This window comes from Telopea speciosissima, chromosome 2 (assembly GCF_018873765.1).
Source record: "Telopea speciosissima isolate NSW1024214 ecotype Mountain lineage chromosome 2, Tspe_v1, whole genome shotgun sequence".
Taxonomy (NCBI): domain Eukaryota; kingdom Viridiplantae; phylum Streptophyta; class Magnoliopsida; order Proteales; family Proteaceae; genus Telopea; species Telopea speciosissima.
In genome coordinates, this window is record NC_057917.1 from 3292489 (window position 1) to 3311982 (window position 19494).

The 19494-nt window shown below is 38.6% G+C and overlaps 1 protein-coding gene across 1 annotated transcript; it reads left to right on the plus strand.

The window, feature by feature from the left end:
* The first annotated feature begins 354 nt into the window (after positions 1-354).
* On the plus strand, positions 355-18800 carry LOC122649813 (pathogenesis-related genes transcriptional activator PTI6-like). The gene is made up of 2 exons (XM_043843055.1): positions 355-359; positions 17557-18800. The coding sequence occupies exon 2, from the start codon at positions 17592-17594 to the stop codon at positions 18372-18374; it is 783 nt and encodes a 260-aa protein (XP_043698990.1). The 5' UTR covers positions 355-359; positions 17557-17591; the 3' UTR covers positions 18375-18800.
* The last annotated feature ends 694 nt before the right edge of the window (positions 18801-19494 follow it).

Here is a 19494-nt window from a genome sequence, read left to right on the forward strand (position 1 = left end):
GATTCCTAGTCGAATCATCCCATCAGTCTGATTTGACCTGACTCGATTGGATTCAATGTGTATAAAATTAGATTTAATCGGAATTGGCCCAATTGAATCCAATTCAAGTTTTAAAATCATGGAAGATCTAAGTATTTTGTCTCAAATTCCCATCTCTCTCTCTCATGGTTTGTAGTATCAGTCTTCTCAAATTGGTGGATTTGCTCAGATCTGATCACTTAGGAATTAGGATGAGACCGAACTGATACCGAGGTACAACCCAAAGGTAAGAAGATAATAAAAATCAATTTTTATTAAAGAAAAAAAAAGGAGGCGATGTTCTCTGTGCCGCAGCACTGCCTGCGCCCAGGCACATGAGGGTGGGCGTAATGACCATCCTGCCCCCTTGCACAAGCTGCATGCCCATGTGTCTGGGCACAGCACAGGCTGCGACAGAGAGAACATCCTCCCAAAAAAAGAAAAGGGGGGACAATTCCATCAAATCGGACCCAATTCCGGGCAATTCGTATCAATATCAGTCAAGAGCGATCCCAACAGGTCCAAACATGCTAAACGTATCAAGTGACATTGCTTCTTTGGTCTACGATCAGGTAGGGCGCAGAAGCAAGCCTTAATTTGGCTATCTAATTCGGATTACTAAAATCCTGCTCCCTACTACTACAGTACCATGAATAATTATCACCTTCAATTCGCGGGTACCTCCAATTCCTCTGATAGAGGGGACAACGAGATTCCAGTACCATGCATGTACCATCACCATTCACCACCACCCAAAAAGCTAAAAAAGTTATAAAAAAAAAAACAACTCCCCTGTTAAAGCTTTTCTCTTTCAGGGCAATCAGGGCAGCAATATAGGGGATAACGAGATTCCAGTACCATGCATGTACCATCACCATTCACCACCACTCAAAAAGCTAAAAAAGTTATTAAAAAAATATAAAAAAAAAAAAAAAACAACTCCCCAGTTAAAGCTTTTCTCTTTCAGGGCAATCAGGGCAGCAATGATGGTGATCGTTGGGCATAAAATTGCAAATGAAGTAATAAGTAAACAGCTATCTAATCTCAACGTTTGTTGGGATATGTCCTCTCATTTTCGGCTTAAAGGTTGGATGATTACGGCCTGTTTGGATTGAGGCACAGTTTTTACAAACACTTCCTTCTCATTTTGCAAAATGGATGGATCAATTCTCAACATATTTGGAGCGACTATGGTATATTTCATTAGAGTTTTAAAACCCTAGAAGGACACTAACAGTAATCTTGGTAATTCAGAAACTCACACATCTTGACAAGCACTTGGGTCTTACGACAGCATTTTGCAAGAGAAAAAAACAGTCTTCTTATCCTATCCAATGCATGTCTGTGATAGGAATTCCAAAAAAAAAAAATTGGAAAAGAGAACGCTACCTGACACGTGTGGTGCATTGTCTTTGCGTCCAGACATAAGGGCATGCGAAATGATCACCATGTCTTAGGAAATTCCGCTTTTCTGTGAGGGTACAACAACCATTTCAGCACCTTTATGTCTGGGCGCTAAGGCAACGCACTCCAAGTGCCTAGGTAGTATTATTTTTCCCAAAAAAATAAATAGGGAGAAAGAACACCACCAGACAGGCCACCTCTTGCCCTCACAAGGGTGCATAAAATGACCGCTATACCCCTGATCATTTTTGAGGTTTTAAGGGGGTACGGCCACCATTTCACCCCCCCTATGTCAGAGCCCAAGGGCGAAGGACGGCTTGCACTGAGTGACCGGATGGCGTTCTCTTTCAAAAAACATAAAAAAGATCTGGAAAGAAAAGGAGAGGTGTGGTCAGGATGCAGAAACAGTTGAGCTTGAGCTTGAGCTTGAGGATGTTCTTCTCCAGTCTTCACTTCTCGAGAATTTGGTCTACTTTGCCAGTCTCTTTGCAAATTCCTCAACAAAACACACCACCTTCTTTGAATGGGTCCTTCAATGAATTGATTGGCCAACTTTGCGTAAGAAAGAAGGACAAAAGGCTTTATGTATTATTGCCTTTTCAAAGGGGCAACCGATGAGGTTCTTTCAATGATATTTATCATATGATCACTACTTTTAGTGGGACAGTTGATAGGCCCAGGTGAAACGTGTTAAAGCTTTGAGTTAGCCTCAGTTTTTTATTAAATAAAGTGAAATACCCTATGAAATATCACTTGAGGGTCCAATTCAAAATCTTAAGGTATTATTTTTTAAAATAAAAATCCTAAGGTACTATTAGATGGAGGTAATTCAAAGATATATTAAGATACATTCAAAGTTTCATATAACTGATGTAGGAGTATAGCTCTATAATTAATTCTCCCTGCACCTTAATAGTTTCGATGCAATTAGATTTTTTTTATTTTAGTTGGGGTTTTTCACTTTCCAAACCTTTTTCCTGATCTCTAATGCTATGTCTCTTGCTTTGGGGATAAGAAGTAAGGTTTCTAGCAAGAAAACCTTTTTGCAATAGGCTGGCTCTCTCTCTCTCCCTCTCTCTCTCTCTCATTTGTATGAGGAGAAATGTTCTTTGTGAGGGGGAGTATACCCCCTGCATCCAGGCACAAACAAAATGATCGCCCCACCTCCATGAAAGGCGATAATGATAGTCCTATTGATGCTATCGTGCGATCCTTAGTGGCTCCTGTTTGCACGCAAGGGTCACGCTCCCCCACAAAGAACTCTTGTCCTTTTTAAATTTCGGTCAACCTGTTTTTATTTAGGGAGAGGGTTCTTTACACTGCTTGAGTGCAGTTTTGGGTGAATAAATGAACCCTTTTTGGAATCTAACAAAAAGAGCAGAGGCTTTTATGACATAGCATTCCCTCATATTCACAGTGATATGTGAGGGTGTGTGCAATTTCATTTTTAAGTTGACGTTGTTCAAAACCATTTTCCTTTTATTTATTATCTATTTTATATTTACCTTTTATAAACTGCTTCAACTTATTTCCAAACAATGCAATGAGAAAATAGCTTTTGTTTTTGGTTTGTGTGTGTGTGTGTGGGAAGAATATAGCTTTGTATGTGGTGCATATAATGTCTCTCTGATAACTAATATGTTGGAAGATCTAAAAGTGATAAATATTTCTTGGGAGAGGGTTCTCAAAGCAAGCGACATAGGAAGCACATTAATGAGGAGTGATGAAACAATTTTGTACATTGAGAGGTAGATAAGTCATTTGTATGTGTATGAGAGAGAGTGCTAATGTACCCTCTGCGATTGGCTCAAAGACCTTTTTCCATAATTTTCTATAAAAGAAAAATGTAATTATATTTTATTAATTGAAAAAGTAATTAATGAAATACATAATATCAACATAGGGTCATATAACAAACCAAAAAGAAAAAAAAAATGGTGAACATAACATGCAGCTCAATGCGATATCTCTACTTTGGCACTTGGTTTGTTGATTTCGGACCAAGTTTTCTTTAAGTCACGATGAAGTAGGAATTTCTTCATTTATAGTCATCATTGCACTTATACGGGTGATTTTACATTTGTAGGGGAACCCTTCACCGTGGATGAAGAAAAACTTTTCTTATTTTTTATAGTCTCTTGAAGTGTTAGAAAAAAAGATTGTAATGCCACTAATTTTCAATTCTCTCTCACATGATTTTTTTTATTATTTTCTCTCTCTATTCTAAAAATGTGGGCTTCGTATGGTTCATACCTTTCAAGACAGCTAATGATTTGGCGTACAGATTCCTCTCCACCCTAGTAGCATGGGGACCCTCTCGTGTTCGTTTAATTGGCAAATCTTTATTATATTACTAATCAATGAAATCTTCTTGGAGCACAATTTGTTACCTTCTCATAGTTATCTTGGTCCACTTAATCTTTAAGAATGAACTTCATCTTGGTATTGTCTTCATGAAACATATAACAACTCTAGACCACTTTTGTTATTTGGTCCAATGGCAATAACTCCATAAGATGATTTTTTGGTTTTTTTTTATGATGAAAAACTCCAGAAGATGATAATGCTTATGATTGTGATTAATTGTATTGTAATATGGGTGTTGGTGGATTCTATAGTGTGTTGGATTGGAATTTTTTTATTTTTAATTTGAGAGAGAATTACTTATTAATGAATTGATAGATTAATAAGAAATTAAGTTTGGAAATCAAGTCTTAACTACAATGCCCATGTCTTAACTACAATGCCCATGTCTAGAAAAGTACTGCTAGCCAAACTAGAATGATTTAGTTTAACTCTAGTAATATGATATAAAGGGTTCTCTAAATCATTAGTGTAGCCTACATCTTTTTTTCTTTTTGAGAAAAGGAAAAAATAATAAGAACTTCAAGGGGATGTAAGCTTTTTTTTTTTAAACAAAACTTTACTGATAAGAACGTGGAGTACATATGGATTTTGAACTACAAACTTCGTGAAACTATGGAATAGAAGTGAGCTAAATAGTTCCACATATCAAGAACCGGGCCCTCGTTACAAGCTTCGAGGGGTTGTAGGCTACGCTAGTGGTTTAGAGACATTTTTCCAATGATATAATTAAATAAATATTACTAAGGTCCACAAAAGGTTTTCCTCTCTTTTCTTGAAATTAATAAATCTAATGTCATCCAATTGGTAGTCATGGTTTAGAAAATTGACAAAAGCAGCCGGAATCAGATTCGTCCATTCCTAATTTCGAGAACTTTTTTAGAAATCGGCTATGAATGCACGAAGGCCATTTTTTTCTCATTCTTTTAGTCACTAAAAATATATAAAATCAATAAAACTTGCCTCTTGTAACGAGATCAATAAAGTTTTGAATAACTTTTTGAAAAATCAAAGATATGTGAAAACCTATACTTCTTCTTCTCAATTCTATTTTCTAAGATTTGGCTCATTTATTCAATTTCTGCCCCATTCTAATTTGATCCAAATCAGAGTCTTCACCAAAAAATAAATAAATCAGAGTCACTGGAGGCTAACCCCATACCTGATTCTGAGTTTTTAAATCTTTTTTTGTAAATGACATTTTCTATATATAAGGATGTCCCATCAATGGAATAGGATTTATATAATTAGCTTTTCAAAACACACTAACTGATAGTCATTTAATTGTACTATAATGTTTACAATACTTTTTCCACAAGAAATATTAACACTATTAGATTATGTATTTTTATATATGTACATCTATACACACAATATACAAGACCAACTTCTCTTGTAGGTTTGACCAAAATTTATACATAGAGAGAGAAGGACAACAAAAATAAAAATTACGGTAAATTATACTTCATCCCCAGGTTTTCAAACGAAACAGATCACCCCCTGGTTTTTGAAAAAATTTAAATAACCCCTTGGTTTAGACCCCAATATGACAAAGTAGTCCTTTCCGTTAGTTTTATGTTGTTAAATGATGATGTCAGTCAGTTAAATAAATTTAAGTTTCTAAACTACCCTTGACCAATATTGAAGATGAATGAAGGATAGTATTGTAAATTTAATTCTAATATTTATTACAAGGGTAAAATAGTCCTTTCACACTAATAACTATCAACAGACTAACACCGTTACTATAGAGAGGGTGATTTGAGTTTTTTCAAAAACCAGAGGGTGATCTGAGTTTCGTTTGAAAACCACGGGGTGACGTGTAATTTACCCTAAACATTATGAATAGTGACAAGCACTTTCTTTGGATATTTTTTTTTAAAATTATGTCGACCTTATTTTATTTGATCTCTCTCTCTCTCTTCTTCCATTTTGTGCAAAATTTGTGGCAAGATCTTTTGTTTTCCTTTTTGATAGAAAAAACAATAATTTTATAAACTTCTATTGACAAATAAAAAGGTATTTTACTTAAAAAAATGTATTTAAAGGTTTATATTCTCATTAGTGGTTGAAAACATTTAGTACTTTATGACATTTATTGTTGGTCATGTTATGCTCCTTAAGTGAGCCCTTTGCATTGGACCTTTTGATTAACAAATCTAATCTTTGCCTCCACAGTCCACATGGTACCTCTACCCTAGTTTCTTATTGGGATGAAAACTTTGTTATGAATAATTAAAAGGGAAAAGATCGTTGCCCGGTCGCGCCCCTTATACCCAGACACATGGTCACATAAAAAGATTGTATTATGCATGTGTGGATGCCCACGTGTGCATTCGCATTGGCCTAGGTGGTAGTGAAGAGGCCACACGACCGAGCAGCAAACCCCCGGTCATAAATAAAAGGAAGGGGAGGGTTTCCTACAAGAGCAGTGTTAGAAGGAATTTCTTACGAATTATATCAATGAAGTGTTGGAAAATGATATCATTCCAATGGGCTCCACATGGTCAAAATAGGAGAGAGAGTGTCAATGTAGATCCCACTGTTTATTATGTGAGAATGATATAAAGGAATCTGTACAAAAGTAGTGTAATAATCTTTTTCCTGTAAAAGAAATAAGGGAAAAAAAATTTTGAGTAAGCGGCATAGAGGGGTATACTAGTGAAGTAAGGCAGAAAACTTTTTTTCCCATAAAAGAAATAAATTAAGATCCATCAAACACGTACAACACATTTTTATTTTGAGAGGAACTCTTTTGTTCCTCCTATTTGATTCTCTCTTATCTCATACTACTCGTCTTTGTATAGGATTTCTACTAGGGGTGTAAATGAATAGCCGAAATCCGTTTCTGTATCCGTTTAATACTATTTGAATCCGTCCAAAAGCTAAACAGATACGGATACGGATAGGCTATAGCTATTCGAAAAGCTATATTTACATGTCAACGGATAAAATATATGATACATATCCACATCCGTATCCGTATCCATATCCGTTTAGCGCTATCTGAATCCGTCCGAAAACTAATCGAATGTAGATGTGGATATAGCACTATCCATGCCGAATCCGATCCGTTTACATCCCTAGTTTCTACCCAAAAAAAAAAGTATAACTATATATAGTATGCAAAAAATAGCCACTAGTGGATTAAATTACAAAAAATTTACATTATTATCAAACTTTATTAGTTTAAAATAATGGTCTATTGGATCCAAATATAATAAACATTTTTAAAAAAAATTGTTAATTGAGAGGTACAACAATTGTCAATTATCAATCATAGAATTAACTCAAGTCCCGGAAATAATATTAGAAATAAGATATTTTCTAATTATAAAATCTAATTATTAAGAAAATTAATTGTATTGTACTATTTTTATATTAAGTTGTCAACAGTCACATTATAATTCTATCAAGAACTGTGTTCTTCCTATTTACAATAACGTTGATAGAATTAGGAAAAGTAAAATATTATTGTCGTAAGGGTATGTTACTTTTTCAAACCTCACAAGACACCTATTCTACCATGTGGAAATAGGGCTGCAACAGGGTCGGGTTGGGCCGGGCTTTATAGAACCCTAGCCCAACCCTAAGTCCCCTTAGCTGGGCCCAGGCCCGACCCGACCCTGACTCAGGGCCAGAAAAATCCAACCCTGACCCGCCCTCAGGGTCGGGTTGGACCGACCCTGATTGGCCCTGATCATGGGGAGGGGGAAAGAAATGCATGGGCTGGAATGGGCTGGGAAGAACATTATTAATTTTACATAAAATAACAATATAATAAATTATATTATAATACTTATTGTCTTCATATATAATATATTATATAAAGAAATGTGGGTGAAATTTAAAGTTTATAATGTATAAATTTTGTCAATATATATTTTACAGTATAACTTAAATCAGGGTCGGGCCGGGCCGGGCCAAGCTTAGCTCGAGGCCTCAACCCTAACCCGACCCGACCCTAACTCAGGGCCAGAAATTTCTAGCCCTGACCCGCCCTCAGGGCCAAATATCTCAGCCCAAACCCTGTTCGGGCTCAGGGCGGGTTCGGGCCAACAGGGCCAAACTTGCACCCCTATGTGGAAAGATGATTTGTGGATCACGATCGTCTCTAGGGAGGCGTGCGCCCAGGATACTACCAGGGGGCATCCAGCGGTTGAGATGTGCCACACACATCTTAGTGCATGCCTAGGGATTTGTGTGGCACAGCTCAACGGCTGGCAGCATCCTGGGCATACTGGACTCCCTGGAGACGAGCTAAATTCATGATCTGTCCATCCTAATCATTGGATGGAAACGATATGCTATAGATTAGCCACATGTCAAATTTAAAAGTCCAATTCAATCAAATACCATTGATCCTCTACGTCCGAGCAACTGAGCGGCCACCGTACAACCTCACACAGGCAAGGGCGAAATGATCGCCCTACTCCTTGCCAGAACACCCTGCCTAGATTGGGTCCATGCCCTGTCTATGTGAGGCCGCAAGGTGGCCGCTCGACTGCCCGACCATAAAGGATTCGAATGATCCAAATTGTATGTTGGCATGTATCCCAAGTATATCTATGCATCTATACTATTACTCTGACCATTAATGCACTCTCCCAACTTTAATTGAGTAAGAAGAGACTTTAGATAGAAAAAGTCAAGAAAATGGACAGCTCAAATCTGTCTTGTGGCTTCCAGATACATTATATACACTGCCAAGTAACTACCCATTAAAATAAATTAGGACATCATTTACACATTTCATGGGGTTAGGATGGTCATTTTATCTCAATTTATCTAGACGCAAGACATATTCTCAGACAAAGTTCTTTTTCCCATAAAAAGTAATTTTTTCCCCTCTATTCTTGAAAATTTCTTCTTCACTCTAGTTCCTTCTCAAAAGTGAAGTTAATCATTGGTGAAAAAGAAACAATGAGAGGTGGTCATGAAAATCTAATTGAGTTTTTTTTTTTTTTTTTTGGTAAAAAAATTCCAATTGTGTTCATACATTCATTTTGGTGCCTAAGATTAGTGGTGTCAAAATTCAACTTGAATTGGTTGGATCGATTGGAACCAACCAATAATGTTTGAACCAAACTGATTCCTTGATTGGTCGATATGGTTTTGGGTTTTAAGAATTAGTACAAAATCAAAATTGACCGGTCCAATCATTAAGACCGATTAAAATAAAAAATTCAATAATATTTTTGAAAAATCAAAACCGAATTGATATTGTATTGATAAGAACCCGATAAAAACGCGAAACTGAAACTCACATTAATAGTTGGGCTATGATTTGGATCAGCACATACACGTAAAATCGATTCAGACTAATTAAAACCAGAGCAAGCCGATCATTTGACTGACCCTACCCTCTTATAACTTAGAAGTGGGATGAGGGGCAAAAAGGTAAATGAAGAAGCGGGGCAAAAGGACCCGTCGTCGTCAGCACACGCGTTTGCAGACGCTAGAAAAGAAGGAAATCCATTTAGATTCTGAGAAAGTGAAAAGAAGAAAGCAACAAAAGACATGTTTCTCTCTCATTAGTCATTACTACTGATCACTGTTTGTCTGTCTGGAGTCAGGATCTGGTCGCGCGTTTGAGGTCTGGTCTTTCATTTTTTTCCTTGGGGTTTTCCAGTAATTTAATGTTGGGAACATTCTGGTCTCTACCAGCACCACATGGGACGAAACGACCGCCCTGTCACCATGAAATGCATCAATGGAATTGGTACCTCATTTGATGCCCCTATGCGCTCTTCCATTCGCCCTCATGCATGTGCAGGAGCCACGCTTCCATACAAAGACTACTTCATCAAATAGGAACACAGTTCTCTTTGTGGGACTCACGGATTTGTTTTAGTGCACGATATCGGAACAGGTGTCGATCAACCCAAAAATCAATACAATGTTGGATTGATATTGGCATAGATCAGCCATATCAAACAAATTAACTCCTTATTCTCTTTTAAAAATGGGTTTCTTGATCATTTTGCCCCTTGCCTGTACCGTGTCATCGATATGGTATTGGCATGATATCAGGATTGGTCACTTGTAAACCGGTATGTATCGCCTGATATAGGTGATACAATACAAATACCTCAAACCATGGGGGGAGTGTAATGTGCATGTCCAGACACAAAGGGGAAAAATGATCGCCCTACCCCTCATGAAAGGGAAAAATCCTACCCCACCCCCTCATAATATCCCCGCACGCAAGGGCCACACTCCTTCATAGAGAACACCAACCTTTATAATAGATATAACCCAAATAGCTCTTTGTCTAAGAGCATAATGTATGCTAACGCAAAGAGAGAGATAGACTCAAAGAGGCATTAGCACATGCTAAGCTGCTGAACAGAGTTCATTTTCCTTAAATATAAAGGCTTGGACCAAGTTTCCCTTCACCCATTGGGCAAGGAGACACGATGGGTGTTAGCATCTTGAAATGAGCATTGGTAATAGTGGGAAGGTTATTTTTGACTTCCTAATCATAGGAGGAAAATTAAGACCATGGTTTGAGGTATCGCTCTCAGATTGGTATCAGTACATGCCGATCCTATATCGGTGGAACAATACAGACCAAGGGCAAAACTTTAAAAAAAAAAAAAAGAGTAAATTACTCCCCCCTCCCCTCGATTATGGTCTAATGACAAACCCCTCCCCTGGGTTTTGAGAAATGACTCTCCCCTCCCCTGCATTCCCAAGATTCTATCAACCGTACCCTTGCCGTTAAAAAGGGCTGTTAAGTGATGACATCACCCTAATTATATTCGTTTAAACCCCAAACTGCCCTTATATTTATAATATTCCAATAATACCCCCTCCTAATAACAAGAGAAAACAAATAGAGAGAAAAGAGAGAGAAAACGTATCTCTTCTTCTTTTTGTTCGAACACATCCGTTATCTTCTTTCTCCGGCGGAAGCAGAGAACATCATCGTACAAGTTAGCGGTTAGCTCCGGCCATATTCTTTTAAATGCTATCCGGCTAAACTAAACGTAAGCCCAATCGATAAACCCTAATTTTTATCTCTAATCCCATCGATAAACAAATTGACAAACCCTAATATTTGGGGACAACCCATTTTGCAGAAATTCAGAAGGGGTGGTGCTACATCAAATGTGATAAAAGCTCATTCAAAAGATTGATCCTACACACGGTTAAGTAAGATTTGCACCTATAGTAGTGCAATTGATCTCTGTCTCAATAGACTCTTTCGTGAGCTTGTATCTCCATTTCCCTCATCCACGGGGTAGATTCTTTTGAGTAAGGCTTTGGCTTCATCTTCCCTTCCCTGTATAACATTATAAATACACAAGAAGCAAAAATTGGTTTTCTTAATCATCTGCAGATAATTGGAGCTCAAGTTTCAACTTATCTAGATATATAACAGTATAAAAATTGTTTGAAAAGTTCTCATTTGAAGAACTCAAAAATAACTGGGAATAAAAATAAGTGTGAACCTTTCTATAAAGCCAGCGTGGTGACTCTGGAAGAAACCACATTAGTGCAAATTGAAACATAGCTGGTAACCCTGCAACTCCAAGCATCCACCTCCATGTCCCAGGAGCCTGAAACATCAAATCTGATGGGTTAATTAAAGTTGTCTTGTCTATTAACACTAAACCAAAAGAAACAAGACCAGATCATTACTACTACTTTACAAGATATGGCTTAATTACCTTGGTGAATGCTAAGTTGATCAGGTAAGACAGAAACTGGCCTCCTGTTATAAGGAAACCATTGGTACTAACCAAGGCACCTCGGACTTTAGCAGGAGAAGCTTCTGAGATGTATAATGGAGATGTCATCGATGCCATACCAACACCGAGACCCACAAAAATACGACCAACGATGTTAAATCCGTGCCCAAAATCCGGTTTAAAACTCGGTCTGACCACCGGTCTGGTTTGAACCTTTTATGTAGAACCGGGAGCGGAGTACGCTCGTGAACTGTGGACCATGATACTCAAGCCATCTCACAAGATTGTTGACCGTGACTCTAAAGAAGTCGTCGAGGATAGGTACATCGACCATAGAGGTGTGGTTTGTGGGTTGTTAAATAACATTGATTAAAGCCCCTTTCAAAACCCCAATACCCAAACCCATGAGTTTTCTTTCCATATGTATTTTAATGGAGAAAAACCTAATCGATCATGGGGTTTACAAACCCATGTTGGGTGTGTGCTATGGCACCTTGGTTGGAGTTGTTCTCATGGCCAAAGAGACCCCTAAAAACCCCTAAGAATACCCCATTTTAGCCCAAGACTTTGGGGTGCAAAACCATTCTCGGAATGGCATGAACAAAGAAGATCGGGCACGTGGACGGGCACATGCAAGTGCACCCGAGAAACTAGATCTGGTGGGAAGTCCGAGAGGGACAGGCACATGCAAGTGCGCCCCGAGAAAGATCTCGCGGTGGGAGGTCCGAGGGGACAGCACATGGACAGGCACATGCAAGTGCCGGCCCGAGAAAGATCTCGGTGGGAGGTCCGAGAGGGACAGCACATGGACAGCACATGCAAGTGCGTCCCCGAGAAAGATCTGCGTGGGAGGTCCGAGAGGGACAGGCACATGGACAGCACATGCAAGTGCCAGTCCCTGAGAACCTAGATCTGCCGGTGGGAAAGTCCGAGAGGGACAGGCACATGATATAGCCTTGCTGTATGTGCCGGTCCCCTATTTTAGCCTTGTTTGATAATTTATGGGGCCCCTATTTTAGCCTTGTTTGATAATTTATGTGTCCAAGAGGCACACATTGGAAAGCTATTGTGATGATTACTATAGTGTAAAAAGATACTTGGAGGCTTACAAGGATATAATCCACCCATTACCTGGTTTGGAGCAGTTAAAATCTGAGCATCACCTAGGTACTGTTCAGCCTCCACCCTTGAAGAGGTTACCAGGAAGACCACATATCAATAGGAGGAAGGAACCTGATGAAGGAGCATCTGGAGAGTTTAGAAAAAGATTTGGAAATGTCAGATGTAGCAACTGCAAGGAGGTAGGCCACAACTCAAGGAAATGCGAAAGAGCTCCAATTAAAGGGAAGGAAGTACAGGTATAATCATAAGATTTTATCCTAAGTACTCATACTTATTTTATGTTATCGTGATGATTACAAGGATTCTAATATTGAATTCATGCTTGTATAGGGAAAGAAGGGAAGTGGGAGCAAATGTGATGTCAATACCTCTCAAAGATTGACCAGATCTCAAGCTTCTTCTACCATCACTTATGACAATATGCAGGCCAAGATTGAAGCACAAAGGAAAGCCAAGGAAGATAAAAGGAAAGCAAGAGAAATGAAGAAGAAATAAGTTCAAAGAGGGGAGGAGAGGCAGTGAAGAAATTAGAATCATAGGCTGTAATTTGATGATTTTTATGTTTATTTGGATATGATATTAAGTTGGATGTGGATGACTGTAAACTTTTTTTTTTTTTTTTTGGATATGTTGGATTTTGTGGTAGACTTTTATTTTGGACATGATGTTAAGTTGGATGTGGATGATCCAAACAAATTTTTTTTTTAGATATGTTGGATGTTGAAGTATGGTAGACAAATACTTTTGGAAGCATAGACTTTTTTTTTGGATAATTTAGGAATGTTGTCCAAATTTCCAGGTTTAAGATAGCCTATTTAAAGGGGAAATGCTGTCCAAATTTTCAGATTTTTAAAACCCTATTTACAAGGGAATTGCTGTCCAAATATCCAGATGTTGTGGTACAGTAGACTAATACAAGGGAATGCTGTCCAAAGCTTGCATAAATGGTTTTGTAAGGGGCGGTGAGGTGGTGGAGTTGAGTTGTGAATACACCGTGTGATGGTTTAGCAATTCATCTAAAATTGTATGTGATAGTGGTTCTGCTGCTGGGCTCTGTTTAATGATGAGAAAGAAGTTCAATATAAAGTCCTATAATGATCACTTGAGGAAAAAGCCAATTAGAAGATCTTGTTGATTAAATATGATTGTAGAATCATTTGCTAATGATGTTGTACAATTTTTCATTACTAATGCTGGGATTTAAGTACATCGTTTCACTTTCATCAAAAAAAAAAAAAAGTACATCAGTTTCACATTTATTTGCCAATCATAATCGATACAATTACACCAACAAAGAAAACTAGAACAAAATAAACTCCAAGCTTCATTGATGCAACAAACTTCTCCGTTTCATCCATTCTAATTGTTCCACTTCGCACCGCTTGTGTAACCCCGTAACACCTCTCGCAAAACCCGTATCTCCTCTCGTAGCACCCGCACCTCCTCCCGCAACTCTTGTAAATCGGGGTGGGATTCGGCACAAGCTCGGTTGTTGGTGCAACAATGGGATCACACCAAACAAAAAATTACAACCATTAATCGTGGGCAATCGTAAAAAAGCCTATTTGGATTATTATCGGTCTCGATATTCTAATCAGACTTTTCCGATTACATTTGCACCTCAAGGATTTGTACTTGAGTGTATTAGGATTGCTGCAATTAACACTTGAGCTAGACATTTGATACATTTACCTGTAAAAGATGCACAACAAAAACAACAAAAAAAACAAATCAATGTTGTAGAGTGATCTAAAGAATACAAAACCGTAACCTATATAATAGAAATCAGAGAGATATGGGAGTGAGAAAATAACTCCAATCTAAACAATAAAAATTAGAGAGAGATGGGAGTTGGTTGCCTATTTTCTCTAGTTTAATCACATAGGTATTGAATATAGGTTATATACACTCCCATAATGAAACGGAATAGCATATAATCATCTAATCAAGCCAAAAGAAACGTTTTTATAATACAACAGTAGAATTGGGGAAAAAGAAAAAAAAAGAACCAGCAGAAATCAATTGCACTACTATAGGTGCAAATCTTACCTAACCGTGTGTAGGATCAATCTTTTGAATGAACTTTTATCACATTTGATGTAGCACCACCCCTTCTGAATTTCTGCAAAATGGGTTGTCCCCAAATATTAGGGTTTATCAATTTGTTTATCGATGGGATTAGAGATAAAAATTAGGGTTTATCGATTGGGCTTACCTTCGTTTAGCCGGATAGCATTTAAAAGAATATGGCCGCAGCCTAACCGCTAACTTGTACGATGATGTTCTCTGATTTACGTGAGAAAGAAGATAACAGATGTGTTCGAACAAGAAGAAGAAGAGATACATTTTCTCTTTCTCTTTTCTCTCTATTTGTTTTCTCTTCTTATTAGGCGGGGGTATTATTGAAATATTACAAATATAAGGGCAGTTTGGGGTTTAAACGAATATAATTAGGGTGATGTCATCACTTAACAGTCCTTTTTAACGGCAAGGGTACGGTTGATAGAATCTTGGGAATGCAGGGGAGGGGAGAGTCATTTCTCAAAACCCAGGGGAGGGGTTTGTCATTATACCATAATCGAGGGGAGGGGGGAGTAATTTAAACTTCTAAAGAAAATCAAGGGTAAAACTATCCAATCTGAGCTGATCCATATCGATTGACGAGCGATTGTCTACCGTGCAATTAAACCATTATTAAGACTTTAGGGTGGTAGGTGAATCCTACTAGTCCACGGGTGGCAGAAAACTTTCTACTGATTCCTAGGTTTTTTCTCATCGATCACAATCCATCAATGACCACCCTTGCCTCCTTGAACATGCTCTATGGGCCAAAACTTGTTCAAATTGTCCAACGGACCCCGCTTTTCTCCCTTCATAAAAATTCCCTATAAAGTAGATAAGGATTCTTTTTAGTCTGATTAGTTTGGTAAATTCATTTTCATTATGGGTTAAACAAAAATTCTGTTTTCTATTTTTGGGAAGAATCTACATGCTCGTATGCATTGACCATGGTTTAAGGTATCAATATCAAAAAAATATGATTTGATTTTTAATTTGTAACGGATACTAGTTTGATACAATCAATCTATATTGGTGTCATATTGGTATTGATGTTGATTGATGCGGGAATGATCTCAACACCGGTACCTATAACTTGGTACTAACATCTCCCATGCTTAGCTAATAGACGCATGGGAGGGAGTGTCTCACGATTTATATATAATAAGGGGGTAGACACACATGTGATCATGAAGATGAGAGAATGTAAGCAAACGTATGTATAAAGGTGTTAATAGATTCGATTTAATTTATTGGGAAAAAGTTCTCTGTCCGAGAGTGTGGCCTACGCCAACACTCCCATGAGTCTATCTCTCTCCTCCTCATGTGAAAAGACACCTCTGCCCCTTTATTTTAAGGAGGAGAGAGATAGACACATGGGAGTGTTGGCATAGGCCACATTCCCATACAAAAAACTGCTTCCCTAATTTATTTTATAATTGATAGTGATTGAAACTCAATCGATTATTAATCGGTTTTGAGTTCTCAAATTGAAAATCATTTTGAAATCGGTTCGAGTTTTCGGTTTATTACTGATTCGAATTTAGAGTACAGTTGGTAATTGATTAAAATAAATAGTTAGCTTCAAATTGTTTAGATTTAAACCCAATAACTGAACCGATTACTCTTTTACAATTTGTAAAAGCAATTGTAAAATCAATATCAAATTATATAATAATTGGTTCATCAAATTTGATTTAAATGATTCGATTCGCTTTCGGTAACATGGGTTCGATTGAAATTGACAACCTTAGGGAGGTTCGAATCCATACACCGGTAGGTCATAGTCACCCATAGGGGTGTTCACACGAATTTTTATCCTATGCTTGTAATCGCACGTGCTATATTGCATTGTGTGATGCTACAGAGACCATGTGCATCATGTAAGATCCTCTGTGTCACATGATCTCTACAGCACCGTACAATGAAATACAGCATCGTGCTGTAACAACATAGGATAATGACGCGTGTTCACACTTCACAATATTAAATCATAAGAGAAATTGACAACCTTAGGGAGGTTGGAATCTATACACCGAGCATGATTTCCGTCACTCACGCTCAAAAGACCAAAACATGACTGCCACACTGCCACGTCAAAAAAAGCCAGCTGGAAGCCTCGCACGTGAATTTTCCAATTTTCGCCCTTGGTATGACCGACCCAGGCGGAACACACGAACCGGCAATAAGGTGAGAGAAGATCAGAAGAGAGAGAGAGCTCTCGCGGTTTTTACTTTTAAAAGCCGTATACTATAAGTATCCCTCTCGCTCTACTTTCTTCCTCGTTTCGTCCACCCCTGCAGTGCTGCAGTCCCTCTCTCTCTCTCTCTCTGTCTCTCACTCTCTTCTTCTTTGTGACTACTACAACAACCCTAAACCCTTGAATCTGCTCGACTCAGATACCCATTTTCTTTTATTTTCTTCTGCCAGAGAGAGAGAGAGTTATTTCTTCGCCGTTTAATTGCTTCTGCAACCTTGGCTTTACTCAGGGGAAGACTGAAGAGTGTTTCCACTTTAAAAAATATCAGCTTTTGCCGGTAAAAGAAGCAGACTTTGGTCGGCGGTGTAAAGCCTGGTACCTAGACTGTACTTCTTCCTAATAGTCCTTCCATACTCTGCAGAAAAGCTATTAAATTCTGTTTTCCGCTTTTGCAAGTTCTCTCGACAAGATCTATCTTCTTCTGTTTGATTTGTAGAAAGTGGAGGGGGAGGTGGAGAGGAAGCTCCTCCTCTTTTGTCTCCTTCTCCATAGTTTTCCCATAAAGTTCCAATTCCTTCTGATTTGATAAAGTTCTCGTGACCAAATCTCAATTCCTTTTGATTCTGCTATCCAATCGAGTTCTTGCGATACCATCTCTCTATTTCATGTTCCTTCCGGGCGATTTTGATGTAGGACATCTATCTTCCTTCAATCCGTCGTTCTGTCCTATGGAACTGGAACTGACGGGAGACGCATGTGGACAGAGTCACTTCGATAGAACACAACGAAGGGTAAAGGTGAAGTTTTCCGAGCATGTTCTCAAAACAAGGAAGCTTCTCAGTGAGCGGGACATGGAGAGATCCATGGATCACAACCAATCATCATTTCCAAACACAGGCAAAATCCGACGAAAAAGAGTGGTGAAAATAATTTTCAGAGACGTAGATGCCACGGACTCATCAAGTGACGACGAAGGAGAAGAGATCGTGCGGCGAGTGAGAAGATATGTACAAGAGATTGGCATCGACACCTCTGCCAAAGCTGTGCCACCTCCGCCGCCGTCGTTGCCGTCTCCGTCGCCGGCAAAGGTGAAGAAGAGAAGATTACAGTCGGTAATCTCCGATGAGACTCGACGGAAAAGATTCAGAGGTGTACGGCAACGGCCATGGGGCCGTTGGGCAGCGGAGATACGAGATCCGACCCGTCGGAAACGGTTATGGCTCGGCACATTTGATACACCCGAAGAAGCGGCAACCGTTTATGATAACGCCGCCGTTAGATTGAAGGGCCCTGATGCCGTTACAAACTTCCCTTTCCCAACAAGGATGGACACAGTAACGGTAGTTAGTCAAGTCGACACTTATAGTTTTGAAGCTGCTTACTCTCCCACGTCGGTCCCACGTCGGTCCTCCGTTATGCTAGGTCACCAACACCGTTTGATTCTGACACACTTAGTTACGGAACTTACGGTGACGTTGACGCTTTCGGGTTTGACATTGAATCACCGTTAACGTTTCCAGAGATCAAGCTGCCGAGGAATAACTACTTTGGCGAGGAAGAATTCGGGGAGTTAGACATTGACGATTTTGCTCAAGTCAGGTTATGAAGATGTTCTATTATTTATACACCCAAGATACCGTGAGTGAGCCGATTAATACGGCGATTTTGTCCGTGAACTTTTATTTTTATTTAATATTTAAATTCAAAATTAAATTAAATTTGCGAATTGTGAAGGAAAGAGAGTAATTAGAGAGAAGACTGAGACTTGAGACTGGTAGTAGGGTAGTGGTGGTGTGGGGTAGTGTTTGGTTACTTGTTTTCCACGCTTGACGAGGAAAAGTATGTATTATAAGGCTATATAGGCTTTCCTTTTCATTTTCCAGAAATCTTTGAATAAAATAGTAATAATAATGGTTATGGTGGTGACGGGTGATTGTCATTTCTAGAGCTTATCACCGTTGAATATTCTATTACCGGTTATTGCCGGTATCAACTAAGGGGGGATTTACTTGGAAAACATCTACAGTGGACACGTGGTGTTGAAAAAAAACCCGCGAAACAACTGACCATTCGTCACGTGCTGATGTGGACTTTTGGCTCACGATTTCTCTGCACTATCTGTATTAAATATGGCAAGGTTTTGTCTCCTGGTTCGGTGGGCTGGGAAGAGTGGGGGTCCTCAAGGCCTCTCTCTGGTTTCTATTAATGGACGGCGATTGGATATTGCCCCTGTCGTCGATCTGGAATATCTTTGGTAGATCAGTACGGTTAATTTTAAATTGATTAAATGTATGGCTCCTTGACAGAATAATAATCTGGGTTGCTCTCTGTTTTCCACTACACCAAATGCGCACAGAATTACTAAAGTAACCTTTCTATGGTTCGAATTCGAATTCAAATCTTTCCAATTAGGGCGTAAGGGGTATCACAGCAAATATTACAAGAATGAATACCTATAAAAGGTGATACAGTGGAACCGGAAGAACTGTCTGATGATGTTGAATGAAAAACCTTGGATAAAAAGATCTGATAGATCTGATAATTTCTTGATGATAGGTTTCTATCACGTGTCCACAAAGATGTTGATGTGCAGCCTTTCTTAAAAAAAAAGAGAGTAGAAAAAGGCCATCA